The sequence below is a fragment of the Cariama cristata genome, unplaced genomic scaffold (assembly GCF_000690535.1).
Source record: "Cariama cristata isolate BGI_N322 unplaced genomic scaffold, ASM69053v1 scaffold906, whole genome shotgun sequence".
Lineage (NCBI taxonomy): Eukaryota > Metazoa > Chordata > Aves > Cariamiformes > Cariamidae > Cariama > Cariama cristata.
The window spans coordinates 963-17,951 of NW_009623577.1; the positions used below are offsets into that span (position 1 = coordinate 963).

Below are 16,989 nucleotides of genomic sequence, written 5' to 3' on the forward strand. Positions count from 1 at the left end.
AGTGGGAAGCACATGAAAACCCTCCTGCCTCGGAAGAGGCGAGGACTGGGAGAAAAGCTGCATTCGCTCCCTGGGTCACAGAGGCCAGAGCACGGCTCTCAGCTGCTCCACCCGAGCTCTCTGCAGTGTCTTTAACATGAATGTGCAATTTCTTGTAAGGCTTTTCAGTAAAATCCTTATTTTACATCTTTCTTCTCTGCATTTGGCCTTCAACTTACGGAAAGTAACCTATGATCTGTACTGCCGGTGCCGACAGTGAGATACATTCATTTATAAGTACTACGGGTGAATCTATTTGGTACTCCCTAGCAGAAATACGGCTCAGCCTCCCGCCCCACAGCCCTCAGGTCAGGTCATTCGAACACACCGACATCGGTAACGCTCTGACCACCACAGCCAGCTGCAGCGTACGGAAGAAAACGGGGCAGGCAGAGAGGAGAAGACTGTTTCTAGGACAGAAAAAGCCTACTTTCCATGAGCAGAGCTCTGATTTCTCTTGGCATACTGAAGCGGCAGGCAAGGAACGGACGAGGTCCTTATCCCGTACCCCATGTGCTGCTCACACAACCCTCCTAGCTGGGGAACCCAAATGTCACCGACTGCATGGAGAGGCGTTGCAGTGTATTCACGGGGACGACGGACACTTCTTTCAGACCAATGGACCAGAAAGCTGGAGGATTTTTTTCTCTCTCTTTTTTTTTTTGGTTAATCTGAAAGGACTCTGGCTTCTCTCTCAGAACTGGACCTACAAATGTCTTACCACCAAAACGAAAAAACAATTGTTGGGGTGGAAGTATGACAAAAAATAGTTTTCCTATAAGACAATCTGATAAACCTCATCGTCCTCTAGAAAGGCAACATCGTCCACCAGTGCTACTTAGCACCCAGAGTGCTCTTTGACCGCAGCAGATACCGATCGACTCTGACTTTCCGCCTATCCACTGTCCTATTCTCACTGTCGAAAATCCGCTGCAGATGCAGGGCCAGCCTCCTGTCCTCCTCCTCTTGCTGGAGCTTCTGCTCCATCTCCCGTACCAAGCGATCCTCCGGCGGCAAGCCCACCTCCCCTGCCACGTGCCTCAGTCTTTTGACGGAGCCGTTGTGCTCCAAGTGCTTCGTTTTGCAACGTCTCTTCCGGCCCCGTCTCAGCGACGGGGGCTGTTCCCCGATGATGTTCTCAACGGAATTGCAGGTGCTGTTCTGTACGTTGATCAATTCGCTGCTGTTCAGGTATTTCAACTGCTTTTTTCCCGATGTCTTGACGGGGACTCCTAACGTGCTGTTGTCAGGCAGCGATGCACTGACGCCCATGAGTCTTCTGCTCAGCATTTTCGGGCCAAGACTAAGACAGGATTTGTCCATGAACGTGTTCACTTTCAAGTCAGGGACTTCGGACACACGCGTGTTTAGGGAGGTTACGTTTGATCTCGCGTCTGGTTCAGCTGTGTTGTCGTCTGTTGTTAAGGCCTGTGAGTCTCTGTTCTTCTCACTCCCTCTTCCCGGCTTCGTTTCACTGACAGAAGGAATGAAATCCAGCTCGGGGCGAGGGTCTCCTGTTGTGTCAGGCGGAAGGTGGTCATCCTGCACTTGCGGCTGCTCTTTAGTGCAACTGCTGGAGTTGGCGATGTCAGGAACTATAACGTCTTCCCCGGGCTCCGAAGCCAAGGACGTAAGGGTCGCTTTACAGAGAGTCTTTCTGATCTGACGCTCCTGAAATATCTGCTCCCATTTTTTCAGTATTCTAGGGCTGGCCTCGTAGGTGGTCGGCTTCTGCAGGCTCCGGTTCAGGTTTCTCGGGGTGGACTTGATAATGAGAGGGCTCAGGACTCTGCCGTCAGGAAGCCTCTTCGGAGGAGTACACGGGGAGCAGACGATAGGCTTGAAGAGGTTGAGCTCGTCCGAGATGCTGTCGTTGCTCGCGGGGCTGATGGATCGCTCTGGCTTGTGCAGGGCCGAGAGGGATGAAACAGGGTTGAGAACCAGGCGTTTCTCTGCCGTCAGGTCTGGGGCGGAGAGGCAGCGGTTGTTTTGGGTGGATGACAAAACTCCAACCAGTGGCGTTGACGTGCTGGTGATGGGTGGTACCTGCAAGGCAAGGCACCACAGCTCAAAAAGATTGTCATTGAGAAGAACACGGACAAGCACGCAGGAAGGGAACAGGAGAACGTGAAGGTACCAGGCTCAGCTCCCGCAGCAGACCAGCTGGAGAGCTCTCTGGAAGAGCTGTGGCAGCCTCTGCCGGTCACGGCACCTTTCACGGCCGATACAAAACATACGCAGAGGACAGTGGAGTCCAGTGCGATCTGGGTCTCAAATTTATTTCAGTGTAAGAGCTGGTCTTGCCACAAGTGGCAACCACTCCGATGGCAAACTGCTTGAAGCAAGGCAAGACAAGGAGAAGCTGAGAAGCACTGCACCACCCTCGCTGAAGGAAGCCATGTTCTTCAAGGGAAATCATCTCCAAAGGATTTTTTGCTCTCTACTAAGCTGTAGGGGAGAAAGAATAAATACTTGGCCAAGGTTTAACACACTGCGCTGCAAAAGGTCACGAGAAAAAGTGTTTATGTGCCTCAGGCAGATGGTGGAACAACCTTGATGAGTGCTCCCAGACCACATCGTGGCCACCACACTGGACACTGCCTGAGACAGACCCTGGCAGAGCTTAAGAGCAACATTTCTGCTCATCTCCAAGACCATCCCCTAGTGCTGCTACATTTGGAATGCGACAGAATCCAGAGACAAATAAATCAGAAAGAAAAGCTGCACATACACAATTGCAAATGGTATTATTCTTCTCTGAGATAAAATTATTTTATCCAGCAGCCAGTTTGAGACAGTGACAACCCTTCTCTGCTTAGGCCAAAAGACAGTTGTTTCTACCAGCTTATTTTGAGGTCAAAATAAGTTTGTGGAACACCCTTGTAGTGCAACTCTTAATTGGTCAGGTCCAAAAGCTTAAAAAAAAGCTACTTAAAAAGAAATAGTCCTGGGCGGAAAGGTCAGTTATAGGCCCTCACTTTGAGCTCAGTCCAGCTCCTATCAGCTTAGATGGGAAGTGGACCATGGTCCACCCTCATAACCTCAGAGATGTGTAGCTGGGTCATCACTGGGCTCAACTTAGCGCTGTCTCCCAAGAGGGATTTTACCATTTTCCAAGCAACATCCCCCAACCAAACTGACCTTCCAGAGACTGCAGAGGCTTTTGTTCTTTATGGGATCTCTGGAATTGAACCTGCCCCTTCTCCATCTGGGATGAAACTGAGCCCAAGGAGGAGGAGTGTCAGCACAAAGAGGTGGAACACCCTAGCAAGCGGCCTCAGCGGAGCAGCGCTGGAGTTGTTCCAGGCTGAGAACTTGCAGCTCTCATGATTTAAGCTGCTGCTGCCAGCCACCAGGATCCCGGCCAGAGAGGCACATCGGAAAGGAGGCAGACTATGGCCCCGGAGACAGAGATTAGTGCAAGAGCAAGCATGCAAAATTTGTGTCTCCTGGCGGGGCTAAAGAGTCAGTGGTGCTGCCAGGCACAGTGCAAGGAAAGGCGTTTGCAAAGGTCACCTCCAACGAGTGAGGGGCACCCAGCGATGACAGCTGGCAGAGCCTGAAAAACCCCCGGGTCCGATTTTCAGCGGTGCTTCATGATGACCACTCGTTTTGGAGCTGGCAGCGCACTGAAAAGTCAGGGCTGCTGCACAAGGTAACAGATACGGTCAGTTCACTCGGTCTGCTGGATGCGAGGGGAAGCAAGAGCTCTTCCCGTAGTGTGGACGTGCAAAAGGAAGCATCCTAACATCAGGAGAGCAATGAGTTTTGCTCTGTTTAAACAGCTTTGGAAAGAACAGGAGAGAAAGGGGGAGGAAGAGAGGATTTTTTTCTAAACTCCTAAAAGATTCTTCTTTAATCAGCTGGGGATCCAGCCTTGAAAAGAAAAATAATTACAAAACAAAATCATAATGAGTACCCTTCCAACTTCCAATTATCCTCCAATGCTAACAAACAACTCTGTAAGCTGTCTACTTTTCTGCTTAGTGATTTCTAACCTAGCAGGATTTTACTGTGAGCTCCATGGAAAGGACTGGCCCGGTGGCGATAACGCAGCACCAGCAGCACCAGCAGCACCAGCAGCACAGTATTTTATATCTCCAGATCACCGCTGCTGTGTAACCTCAGATAAGGCTATTTACACATACAAACCCCACGTCTCCAGACGCAGCCTGTACCTTTGTTTTGTTGGCTGGGACTGATCTCTGCCTGCTCTTTGATCTCTCCTGAATGGTGTCGTTGCAGCTCCGACTCCTTTCTACCTTGGCGGTTAGGTTCCTGAAAAGCAGATGGGTGAAAACAGGAGATCGTTCATGACCTTAAGAACAACCAGCCCAACAGCCCTGGCAGCAGCTACTTCTGGGGGAGGCACCAGCCTTGGCAGCGCCCAGCTGTAAGAGATGCCTCCTACGCCCTCGGGGTAAAGGGATCCAGGAATCTTGGATCTGCCGCAGAGTCCTGGTCTATGTTCAAGGACTCCATGCTAAAGACACTGACATGTCCGCCTACGGCTTATAATTAATTGAGGTCAGAGCTAACGATGATGCTATGGAAACCCCTTGTGCTTCTCATGTGAAAACACACTCAGTTACTCAGCCTCTTTCTCTGCATCATGCAACAGCTTTGACTGATCAGCTGTTTGGGGCTGATGCTCTCTCTTAGTATCTGTGCTGGAGCAGGATCCAGCACTCTTGAGTTCATCACACAGAATTTTGTACTTTAATGATTTTTGTCATTTAAATCTACAGGCAATGATTTTTCTGCTTCATGGGATGAACACCGACTTCGTTAACCCCCAGGATTTTATAACAGGTAGGAGGTAATCACACAGACGCTACATTCTATCTATTAGTCTGTTCTAAAATTCCAGAAAAATACATTTCTTACTTTGGATTGAACCACCATTTTAATTAAATGTAAAGCATCTCAGGTATATTTAGAACTACAGTCAAAAGAACACCTGTTAACGGACATTAATTGGCTTGAGTAAAGTCTCAGCATCTTACCCTGAAAGGAAAGCAAAGGAGTAGGTATTGGTCTTGGAAACAAAAGCCGACCGATGTGTTTGCTTGCCCTGGAATGGTTCTTCATTCTCTGAATCCGAGAGACGTTCAGGAAACTGAAGTCAACCAAGGAAGAGTTAGCTGACATGTACAACAAAAAGAATCACTTGGAAAATAAAGCTCTTTCTTGCAAAGATATTAAAGATTTCAAAAGCCCCCGTTCTGATGACACCTAGAAGACATAAACTGAGAACCCAGCCTGCCAGTAGATACACGTGCTTGTGCGGCTCTCTTCACTGGAGCTGTAACAGCTCAGAAGCTGGCCCCAAAAGCATAAATCATGCAAAAATAAACACGCAGCTCCTATGTATAGCTGTCAGTCCTTGAAGAAAGTTTATTCATTGATCAAGGAAACGTGAGAAATTCCTACGAGAGAGGTACTACGGGATGTTAGTCAGTACCCACATGTCAGCCTATCAGTCTTTAAATCTTAAGAGCATTTCCTGCAGAGTCTCACAACTGAAATGAGAAATAGGCAAAACTCAGCACGAAGCATCTGTTGGACTACAGCATCGTACACCTACACTGTAGAAGGTTCATGGAAATGCACATATGCCAGAGGACCAAGGACACACAAAGCAGAGCGGTTACCTCTACAGATTTATCTGCTCTGTTTGGAAGAGCTGCACCTTCAGTCACGAGTACAGTGGGTAAAACGGGGGACAGAAACCTCTAGAAGAACATCTGTAGTCATAACAAACCTTAGAAGACAGTTCTCACTGACATGGATCTTTATAATCTGTTCACTCACAGCCTTCAAGGGCTGTGAAGTCACTCAAATAATCCTGGAAAGCTCCCTGTGTCAAAGGATGAAAGCTCCCAGTTTCAATGGGCAGGATCAGGAGATACTCAGCTAGTCAAGGTCTTACAAAAACTAGTTCTTATTCCAGGACCGAGCCTTAGCAGCATTTCACCTGCCAGTCACTGCCTATGATGTGGATAGGAAAGAGAAGCACAAGCTTACTTACACACTCTTGGTTCACTTTAAGCACTAAAGATTCATCTTTTTTCTGCTGTTCTTCCATTTTTCTTTTCCCTATGTCCATGTCATCTAGAATGAACTTGTGAATCAGATCCTCAGAAGCTTTTTCTTCTTGTAGTTTTTCTTCTCTCAGCTGGAAATAATGACAAAAGAGATACCGGATTTAAAATGTTTTAAGTCCTACACCTGGTTGCCAACAAGTGATTTTCCAAGAGTTTGGCCACATCATTTAATTTTGTGTCTTCATTTCTCTACTCTAGAGCAGAGCCACTGCCTCTCTCCCGCAGTAAGTCAAGACTGGTTTGTTTCTACAATGCTTTCACGTCCGTGCACTCTACGTGAATATCACGGATATGACCTTCTTTGTAAAACAGCAAAGGCACCGTTGGGTCCAGGGTTTGACAAAGACTCCTCTGCCACGCTATCTTCTAAAATAGAGAGACCAAAGCTTTTGTCTACTTAGAGATAATCATGCTACAAATAAAAACGTTTCATGCAAGCTATGACATTTCAGTTTTAGTCTTCAAATGGCCTGCAATGCAGTACACACAATTTGGTAGACATACAGACAGCATCACCTAAATTAAAATTGGTTAGATACAGCGATTCCCATGTTGAAAGCTACACGCTATATGAAATCCTACCGTTTCACTGACGCGCTGATGGGATGGAGGAGATCCAGAGAGATTACCTAACCCTCCAATGGCCAAGTGGAGGCCCAAAGCTTGAATTCAGTTTATCAGCTGAAGTGCAAATGCAGATGAGAAGTGCAAGTTCTAGGACAGGATCTAGGACACGAGGTACACGGATCCAGAGGATCCTGCCTGCCGCACACCGAACAGCCGCTGCCGGCGCACCACGCTGGACGCACTTCCTTCTACCTCCTGGCTTCCTACGCTACCCACGTAGTTAACCTCTTACTGAAATCCTCTTGCTTTTTTAATACATTCCCGCAATTTAACAAGTCTGATCCAAAGAAGACACGGAGGACTTTCAGGACTTTTTGGCATCACCCCCTATGAGGAATGCTTCCTCTACATTTCCTTTCATTTTTCTCTAATTCTAACGCATTCTTACATGTTTTCTGGATACTTTTTACCACCCTGGCAATTCAAAAAGGCTACGATGCAATGCTATTTTATCCACATGTGCGGTGCTACCGCATTTCACAAACCTGAAGGCTGCACAAGAAATCCTACTGACGTGCCAGGGCAGCCCCAACCTGCATCTTGCTGACGTCCCATCCTTTTTCTGCACTGAAGGCTCTTTTGCTGTGCCTTCTACAGCGTGCCTCTTCCATTAACTCCCAGTCCTCATATACTCCTTTACCTTCCCAGATCCCCTGCCCATTCTTCAGCTTGGGGAAGACCAGTAATAAGAAAAGTGGATTTCAGAGAAGCGCAAGCACTTTCCTTCCCTCCGAGAAGCACAATCCATCACTTAGTGATCCCTTTTAACCAACCAAGGTCGACTTCAGTGTCCACAAGCTCCTCCTGGCCAGGCTCTCCCCGCGGAGATTTCTTTCTCCCTGAACCAAAGGATTATCCCCAGCACGATCCATGACTCTGATGCGCTGCCTGTCCTGCTGCATTATTTTGCCCCCCCTTACCTAAGGAATCAAACTCCCCATTTCTGCCAGGACCTCTTTTCTGCAGACTTGCTACTCAAAACCAACAAATCCCCTTTGCTTCTCCTTTCCATCACCTTCTCCTGATGAACAGGCTCTGCAGTACACCCTTCAGATAATGCCATCCGATCGTCCCTGCCCAGGATAACGTCACCCAGCTCCCTTCTCACTCATTACCCAGCCATTCACCCAGCTTGTCTCTCACCTCTTCCTCAACTTCAGACTTACACATAGGCCACGAATAGTCTACATATATATGTATACGTACCACGTCTTCCCTCCTTCCTCCACCCAATCTCTGTGCATAAGTTGTCCTCGTCTGGGATAACAAGCCTGACCTTTGACTGACAGATCTCCATCACGCTGATGAATCACAGCTATGGCTAAGCACTAGGAATTCAAATACTTCTGTTTGTTCCTCCCATCTGAGTGTAGGCATCTCAGATGCTTAAGAAGCTGCCCTGTTACGTTCCCTCCTACCTTCTCACACCGCTGCCACTTCCCCCTCGGCTCCCAGCAGTGCCATGCTGCGGGACCTAGTGCCCTCCAGTAAAGCTCACGGCATCCGCAGGCAGCTCCAGCACTGATCCTACAGCACTGCACATCAAGGCAGTAGGTGATATTGCAACAACTCCTTGTTCTTCCAAAAATATTTAGTATTTTTCTTCCCTGCTGGAGGGGGTAAAAAAAAAAAAGCATGGACACGCAGGTGACAAAGAAAACAGAGATCATGATGCATTACACGAAAAGCAGGTCATGATTTTCAGACTGGGAAGGACCTGAATCCTACTGCATCTGAACCCCCAGAGATGAGGAAGAGAGAGGTGGGAAGAGAGAAGGTAGAAACCAGGTAAAAAAACCCCACTGTTTGGCTGATTGTGGGTGTTTAGCAAACGTTTTCAAAGACTGGTTTGACTTCTTGTTTAGAGTTGTTTTAAGATGTATCTTTAAATTCCTGATCTATTAATAATCTCCAGCAATAACTACAACACAGTGTCTGACTAATATAGATTATGGCCACATGATGCAGACATGACGAATAGTCTGCTGTATGTTTCATGAACAGCATTTCTGCACTTGAAGGAGCCTTTTTCAAGTATCTGAAAAGCGAGTTCACATCAAGATTTATCACAAAGATTACTTGTTTTGACCAGCTGAAATACTACCCAACACTTGCGTCCCTTCTGTATTTCTCACATGGAAGAAAGCTATGCAGAAATCTTCACTTTTTTGTCTAACTTATAAAATTATAAGCAATTCCCAAATCTAAAGCCACAAGCATATGTAACGACATACAGGAATATTTAAGGATTTGGGGTACACACAAGGCACAGTTAATGTGAGGTGCAAGCACAAGCTCTGCTGACAGCGAACAGCAAAAAAAGCAACAACAGGATCCTAATCCTAATTAACAGGATAAAAAAAGGAATTTAGGGTCAGAATTCAGGTTGCAAACAAAAGCAAAGTCTCATGATAAAATCTGTACTAATTAAAAAAAATAATTTAAAGTAGCCTGAAGTAAATTATCTCCCAGAGAATTTACTTACAAACGTGGCAATGCTGTGCCGAGACACAAGGACTAGAAACAGAAAGAAGCTGGTGTGAAACATCTACCCTGGGAGAAGTATCTTACGTTATCCGAGTAGCATCTCTGAAATACTGGGTGCAGGACCGTCAGCTGCTGTTAGCAGTACGGGTATCAGAAAGTGCATTTTAACCTTTCGGATATTGAAACTGCAGGGAAAAACTGCTGTACAAGCAATCGATAATTTTTTTCTCGACTTGCTCAAGAAATGACCATTTCAGGAACATCATTCTTGATACTAACATTCATTTCCAAAAGTTAGGCAAACTCACGTTTGACATCTTCTCTTCACTCCACAAACTGTCCGGGTTTGCTTGCTCGCTCCCCGAGCCTGCTCCGTCTACCCATGCTGCTGGAAAGCTGCATGTCAGCACATGCCTCAGGTAGGAGTTTCCCTCCTGACTGCGTGTGATTACAAGCAAGAGACTGCTTGTGATAGAAAGACAGCTTAACAGTCAGGTTTTTAGTACACAAAACTGATATCCTCCTCTGGAAAAACACAAAATCCAAGAGCACCAACTACGCTGTGTAAAAGAGGAAAAAAAATATCTTGCTACCCTGCACAGACAGCAAACATTTAATCCCATTCTGAAAGCCAGTTGAGAAAATTACACTACGAGATTATCCACGTCCAAGAAAAATTCTTCAGTACATAATTATGGTAACTACTTTGTTTTCAACTGCAAAAAGCTGGGAAGCAGGTCAAGAGCTAGGATTTAGAAAGCAACTCACATCTGGGAGATGTAAAAGCTTTTGAACGCTCCTCTCCCTTCCTCGGGAGGAAAGGCAGCATGGGTTATCCCTGTTTCAGGGGCAGGGAAGCTCAGATGAAACCTCTTGCCTCAAGACACAGAGGAAAGCCCCGTTATATACAGGCTTTGATTCCCAAACCTGAGTTCTCGTCTCCTCCTGCCTAATTCAGAAGTTCAGAGACACCAAGAAACTCTCACTATGTGGCAACAGTCACAATTTTGCCTGGAATAAGGAAAAAGTGCAAGTGCATCATCACTTGCCGTTTTGTCAGCAAAATTATATTGCCCTTTCCTCTTAGATGATGATTCAGAGAATCTCCCCCCGACACCAGCTCCTTCAGATGAGGTTCATAAAAAGTGACTTTAAGTCTGCCAGTGAGCAAAAAGGGGAAGGCAGCAGGCTGAACAGGAACAAGACAAAAACATGCCCAAAATGCCAGAAACATGTTAAAGTATTTCCTTTTGACTGGTGGGGAAGTGAGAAGTGTTGGCAGCGGACTGCACGTGCTATCTTTTTGCTGAAGTCAAGAGGTAGGTGCAGAAACTTCCTTCAGCTGCAGTCTGACTATGCTTCAAATGTGCTTACTGGAACTTTAAATATTATATATAAAGTCGGTAACGGAGTGATCAGGACTAACAAGTCGTGACAAAGTACCCACTTTCTCCTGCACAAATGCAATGCTCCTATAAAAGTTTTGTGGACCATGGGAGAGAAGATGGTTTAATCTTCCAGAAGATCCAGATAGGCATCAGTCCGGAGGCACTTGGAAGAACGGCCGAGCTAAGACCCTGCCTCAGTGAACTCAGGCAGCTCCTGCTCCTCTGGACACCCGGGAAATTCTGGCCTTGCAGCTGGATTGAAGACAACAAGCAACAAATCTGGCAGGATCAATGATGAGTTATCTCCAATATCATCATGCAAAGTCTCCCACTCACTGTTACAGAGAGATTATAAAACCCTAGCAAGGTTTACAGTTAATACCTACATAAAAAGCTTCAATTCTTCTTTAAGCCAAAGATACCCTGAGTATACCCATCCTAAAGGTTACCGTGAATAAAAATTAAATTGCCAAATACAGTGATGCACATTTAAGGTAATTAATAAACTAGATTTTTATATGAATAAGATTTCTGTGCACTTAAGTCTTACACTGCTGCCTAAACCAACTGTTTCTCAACGAAGTGTCTCACCGTTGCTAAAAATGCCACAAGCCGCAAGACTTTACGCACAAAGCGTGCTTGCCTACCTCGCGAAAGTCACCTGGACCAGGGAAGAGTTTGCATTTCTTAAGACCAGTTAATGAGAGGTCACAGTCAGCCAAAGTTATCCTAATAACCTGCAGTGACACTGCCCGTCAGTGTCACTGATAATTCCACGCATAGAGAAGCAGGAGAGAAGATCCTTCCACATTTTTAATTGTCTCCTCACATATATGCATTTCCCAGACGAGTTATTTACCTTAAGTATCATCTAAGCAGCATTTTCCTACTTAGCATGACTCAGTGGACAAGGGCTATTTTTCTAATTAAACATCAGCTTCCCAGTCATTTCTATGGTTGTTGAGATCTTCAAGTGAAAACCCAAAGAAAATTCCACAACGATGAATCCCCCCCTGTTCCTTTTCCCCAGCAGGTCAACTAATCAGCGAGAGGCTGGACCCATCTCAAAGCAAAACACCATCAGAGGGATCAAGGCCCCGGGACAGCGATTAAATCTGTTGACAGAGGCACTGGCAGCGGGGCAGAGTCCACGTTGTTTCGGCAGGACGGACGGCAGGTCTGGGCAGAGGAAGGGACGACAGATGCAGGAGCTACGAGCAGCAGCGTGAATGTCTGAGAGAGTTACGGGCGACTCTCATGAGAGGGGCTGCAATGGAAATCAGTATCCCCTCGGCTACGGCAGTCATTGCTTTCACTGTAATATTTCTCACTTAAAAAGCAGCCAACTTCCATAAATGACGAGCAACTGGAGATATTTTAATGATTTAGATTAAGAAAAAAATCACTTTTTAAATGCAGAAAATATTTTCCCAGACCTTAACTCCAAAACAGCTGAAAAGCTTTTCTTCCCTTCTCAATTTTCTGTCTTTAAATGACATTTTTTTCTTGCCTAAAAATAGACAGAAAGCTCTAGTTTGGAATAGATTGTTTCTGAGAAGGATGTCACTGCAGGAGATGCCTTATGCTGCAAAAGCCTTTACGGAATTACATCCCCAAATACTGATGCTCTAATAAACCCTGCACAACCAAACCGTCGCTCAAGGTCCACCAAGGAAGGTACACATCCACGTTCTGGAAGGCAGCCTAAGACAGCAACATTTGGCTTCTACATGCTCGGTTACTGCCAACATTTTCCTGAACCGGCTGAACAGCATAAAGGGAATAAACGACCTTTGTTACAGAGCAGGAATAAAAAGCCCTTCAAGTTTCCTTACAGGTAGGATGGATTCCTGCAGGAAATCCAAGTTACTCTCGAATTAAAACCGCAGTTACACAGCATACCGTACCTTCCGAAGCTGGCTTTCGTATTCTTCTCGGAGTTCCCCTGGTTTACTTAATTTAATGGGTGCTCTGAATATAAAGTCTGGAAAGAGAAGGAAAAAAAAAGGAAACACATTTTACTGCACAACGACTAGTGGTGTCCATTTCTTCCCCCAAAGGGTAAGCTCTCCACGGACTACACCGTTTTTTCAACCCCGTGTTTACATGATGACACTGCTATCAAAGCTCTGTTTCACATACAGAAACATTGGGAGGAGGACGGCCAAGGAAAACCATTTTGCACTTCTATAGTTTCTCGAGATTCTCAAAAGTTCTTGACAGGCAGTTAAACAACCCGGGGAGTATTAGGAGGATGTAAACCCCGAGGTTAAGTAACAGCCCTGAGATGTCACAGGGAATCTGAGCCCTAGAAATAAAACCAGGCTTTCAGCATCTGCTCCAGCCAGACACCCAAGAAACGCAGGCTGACAGCAGCAGCACAACACCCTGAATTCACACCCCTGCCCTTCTGCCAATTAAACAAACACATCAAGAATGCTCTCTGTTTTCTGTATAAACGGTGGTTTTACTCCTCCACGTCCCCTCCACCTTCACAGCCATTCGCAGTGCTGTCCCGCCGCTCTGCAGCAAGCACAGCTTTTATTCTGCTCGCAATGCGCTCCCCGAGGTCAATATTTCAAAGCCGGGCGGGCGAGCTGCTCCGTCTGGCAGGAATTCCCCACCCTGCTCCCACTTCCTCCCTTCTCCCTCGGGAATTCAGAAACCAAAAGCATATTGGCACGGGGTTTATCATTTCACCTCCATCCCTGGAGTCTGTTACTCCCCAAATGACTCCCTTCTTTATGTCGGTCCCAAAGCTCCCTCCCGCTCCTGTACGGCGCAAGTCTGGGCAAGTTGCACTATGGTCGGAGGAGCCTGGATGGAAAAGGGAACAACCAGAAAAAACCACCAAGCCCTGAACAAGCGTCCTGGCTCAGCCCGTGTCAGTACTGCAGGCAGGGTGTAGCACAGCTCATCACCCCGACATGCTACGCTCAGGATGAGACAGGTACGAGCAAGGAGGAAACATCAGTGGTATTTCCTTTACCCAGCTCACTAAAATTAAGGGATATAAACTGGCAGCTCCATTGCCTGTTTTATTTAGGAAGCGTTTTCATTCCTCAAACACATTGGCCCGAAATGAAAGGTTCGCGGCGGGGTACGTAAATCAAACACCCTGTGGGCGGTGGGCGACTGCCCCGGCGGGCATCCTCCGGTTCACGGCTCCATTTGCCTCCTCCCTGGGGACGGCTCACAGCCCTGGTGCCGAAACACGCCATTTAAAGACTGACTAAACCCTGTTTTCACCTCTCCTGCTTGCTTTCCACCGGTTTGCTTTTAAAGCTCTTAGAGGAAAGCCCTGTAATTTCATTTCCACCCCACCGCTGAGCCTGACTGCAAACTCCGGAGCGTCCCGCTCGAGAAGCTCTGGAGAGGGAACGCTGCCAACGCCAGAGCTGAACAAATCACAAAGTATTTCTTTAATACTTGCTTTAAAAGAGGGGAAAAAACCCTCATGTAGTCAAACATCAAGCATATAGATTATGAGGCTTTTTTTTTTTAAAAAAAAAAGAGCTGCTATTCCTTCTTACTCACACGCCTGCGTGAGCTAGGCTTGTTTTTAAAGGAAAACATCCAAAATGTCCCGACGTGTGTGATAAAAACCCGGAGCGGTGGCGATGCTGGGGAGGCCAGGCTGCATTCCTCGCTCCTGCTTCTGGGTCTGCAACCGGCCGCGCTGGAAACCTTCCACCGGCTTCTCAAAATGTTTTTTCAATTGTGTCCTTGAACGGTTCCAGTTCTTTGTGAATTTTATCAAGCTGAATTTCCATTGAGACAGTCCCAAGAGCAGCAGCAGTCTGTAACGCGCCCGCAGCAAACTTCAATTACTTCTGAATGTTTAAGGCTTGTCTCAGACCTTATCTTCAGAGCTCAAAAGGTGCGGTTTTTTTCCCTCCAGGGTAATAAAAGCGTACGAGCTAACCCGAGGGAAACATGCAGCAGTGAAGACAAGCCACATCAACTGTTTCATTGCTTACATGGGCTCAGCAAGCCAGAAGAGATTTTAAATAACGGAATAACATTTATCTATAAAGTTGTGCTGGTTTAGCTAAAGTGGTCCAACAGCAGGCGCAGGCAATTTTATCAATAGTATCTTTATGCACCGACTTGTATATTTTACAGATGGGTCAAAAGAGACGAGACGCCAAATTTCTAACTCTGTGTGGAAGAGATGAAAACAAAAATGTATGCACATCCGTATATCTACGTTTACAACACTCCGTTATAGTTTCTGGGGTAGAGCGATGCTGCCTGGTGGCTGCCCCCAGCCAAGGATGCTTCTGTCGGCACAGAACCGCTGCAAATCGAACCAGACTGGTCCTCGCACCGGGATGCAGCTGGGGAGGAATGCACGATGATCAGAGCATCACACGCGTTCCTCCAGCACACCTCCCCCTGCTAATTCTGGATGTTCAGGTCCAGGACAAGGCTGCGCAGCTGTTTTGATGTGTGCTACAGCCTAGGAGAACAACGAAATGGGTACGGTGATGGAAGAAAAGGCCTTTTACTTGATTTTGCAGCAAAACTCCTGCTTGCCCGTCCTCTCGAGTGATGTGTGGGTCAACAGAAACGGTTTCTGAATGAAGCTGACTGTGAAGGGCTGTTGGAAAGCCTGGCACCGGGATGCTCCTTCCGAGGACGGTGATAGCACCGAAACAGTCGCAGTGGCAGAATCAAACCTGCCATCATTTTCTTTTATGCTGGCAGACAAGAGTTTCATCCTACTGTGCTCAATCTTGGAAAAAACAATTGATTTCTGCAATATTTGAGAGAACAAAAGATTTTCTAATTATTTAATGCTGGTTCTCTTTATAAGAGGGATTTGACTTGTAGCCTCAATCCCCTTGAACGCCTCCATCCTTTCAACGTTAGCACCGAAGTATGCATTACACACCGTCACCGTTAACCCGCACTCCTGACCAGCAGATTTTATATTTACTGGCAAAAGATTTAGAAACATCCATCTGGTGAATTCAGCAACATGGGTTGAATAAAAAGAAGTTGAACTCAATTAAGAAATCCTTCGGTTCCCTGTCTGTCGTTCAGAGGCTTCTAGGTTTTGCCAGACCAATGCCATCCGGCAAGTCAAAGCTCTGCCGCTCACGGCAGCAACTCCCCCTCACCCCCAGCTTCCATGGAAACTTTCAGCAGACTTTGTAGCTTCTTTCTCCCCTTTATTCCTGGTAGGAATAATCAAAACCTTGAAGTTTTCACTGTTTTTCCTTTTAACTTCCAGTAGTTAGTGTTTATACTTGCAGATGAAGATGAGATCTTAATGTTTTCAAAACACAAACAAGAAGTTAGAAGTTTTCTGACTATGGAGAGGTTTGGAAACAGGTTTCCAACAAGAGTAGCGACTGGATGTTAACTAAATTACACAAAGATATGCCAGTGGCATACTTCATATATATATATATACATATAAATGCGCTTCGGCTTTGGTCGATTGGGGCATATCTGGAAACAAGAAATTAAAACTCAAAATATTTCAGCCACAAATCTGCCACCTTTTCATAAGTGGAAGAATCAACAAGGTGGGAGCTGTGGGAAGACTGTGAGCTGTCACGTACCAGTAGGACAACACGCGGCATCGCCAGCCCCCTCCTCCTGCTCTGCCGTGGGCATCCGGGCTCCAGCAAACTGGGGACAGGAACTAAGCCAAGCTAAGACCGATCTACTGAAAAAAAAATAAATGCAAACCTCCAAAAAGTTTTGGTTTTTTCACCCCAGAGCAGCTCCCATAATATAACAGGCTCCAGATCAGTTCTCATGCAGAGCTAAATGGACAAAAATAGATTTAATCCAGTTTTGCGCCTGGAGTTCCAGCCGAAGCAGAAGATAACACTAAAAAAATGTTAATGTGGTAGAGAGCTATTAACAAACTGTCATTTCTCCCCCACTTGCTTCATCCTAAATAGGCTAGTACCAATAATTACAATAATCTCCCTGAGATAAGTCTTCCCAACAGATTTTCATAGAATCACAGAATGGTTTGGGTTGGAAGGGACCTTTGAAGACCATCCAGTCTAACCCCCGGCCCCGGTGTGCTTGCTTTATGTTCCAAATGGAGCGACTCAGCTCCCCGAGCACTGACGCCGGCGCACAGCAAGCATCGCTTTCCCCCGCACCTCTTGTTCCGTTTCTTCATGTTCAAAAGCGTGGCATGGGGAGCTGGGAAAAGGCACACAAAGCCACCAAAAAGTGGATCTATACATGCATTAAACGCAAGACAGAAAACAAAAAAGTCCATCAGTTGAAACAACTGACAGTGAAAGCTGAGGTGTTCAGAAGAGTGATGCTTTGGTGTTTGCCAAAAATTAACTGTGATCAGGTCCTTT

At 46.3% G+C, this 16,989-nt stretch overlaps 1 protein-coding gene across 1 annotated transcript; it reads right to left on the minus strand.

Moving 5' to 3' along the window:
* Positions 1-873: 873 nt before the first annotated feature.
* Positions 874-16,276, minus strand: RNF169 (ring finger protein 169). Its single transcript, XM_009702774.1, has 6 exons — positions 16,222-16,276; positions 12,556-12,632; positions 6,071-6,217; positions 5,046-5,158; positions 4,218-4,317; positions 874-2,085 (listed from the first exon to the last, which is right to left on the minus strand). Exons 1-6 carry the CDS (start codon positions 16,274-16,276, stop codon positions 874-876), a joined length of 1,704 nt encoding a protein of 567 aa, XP_009701076.1.
* Positions 16,277-16,989: the final 713 nt, after the last annotated feature.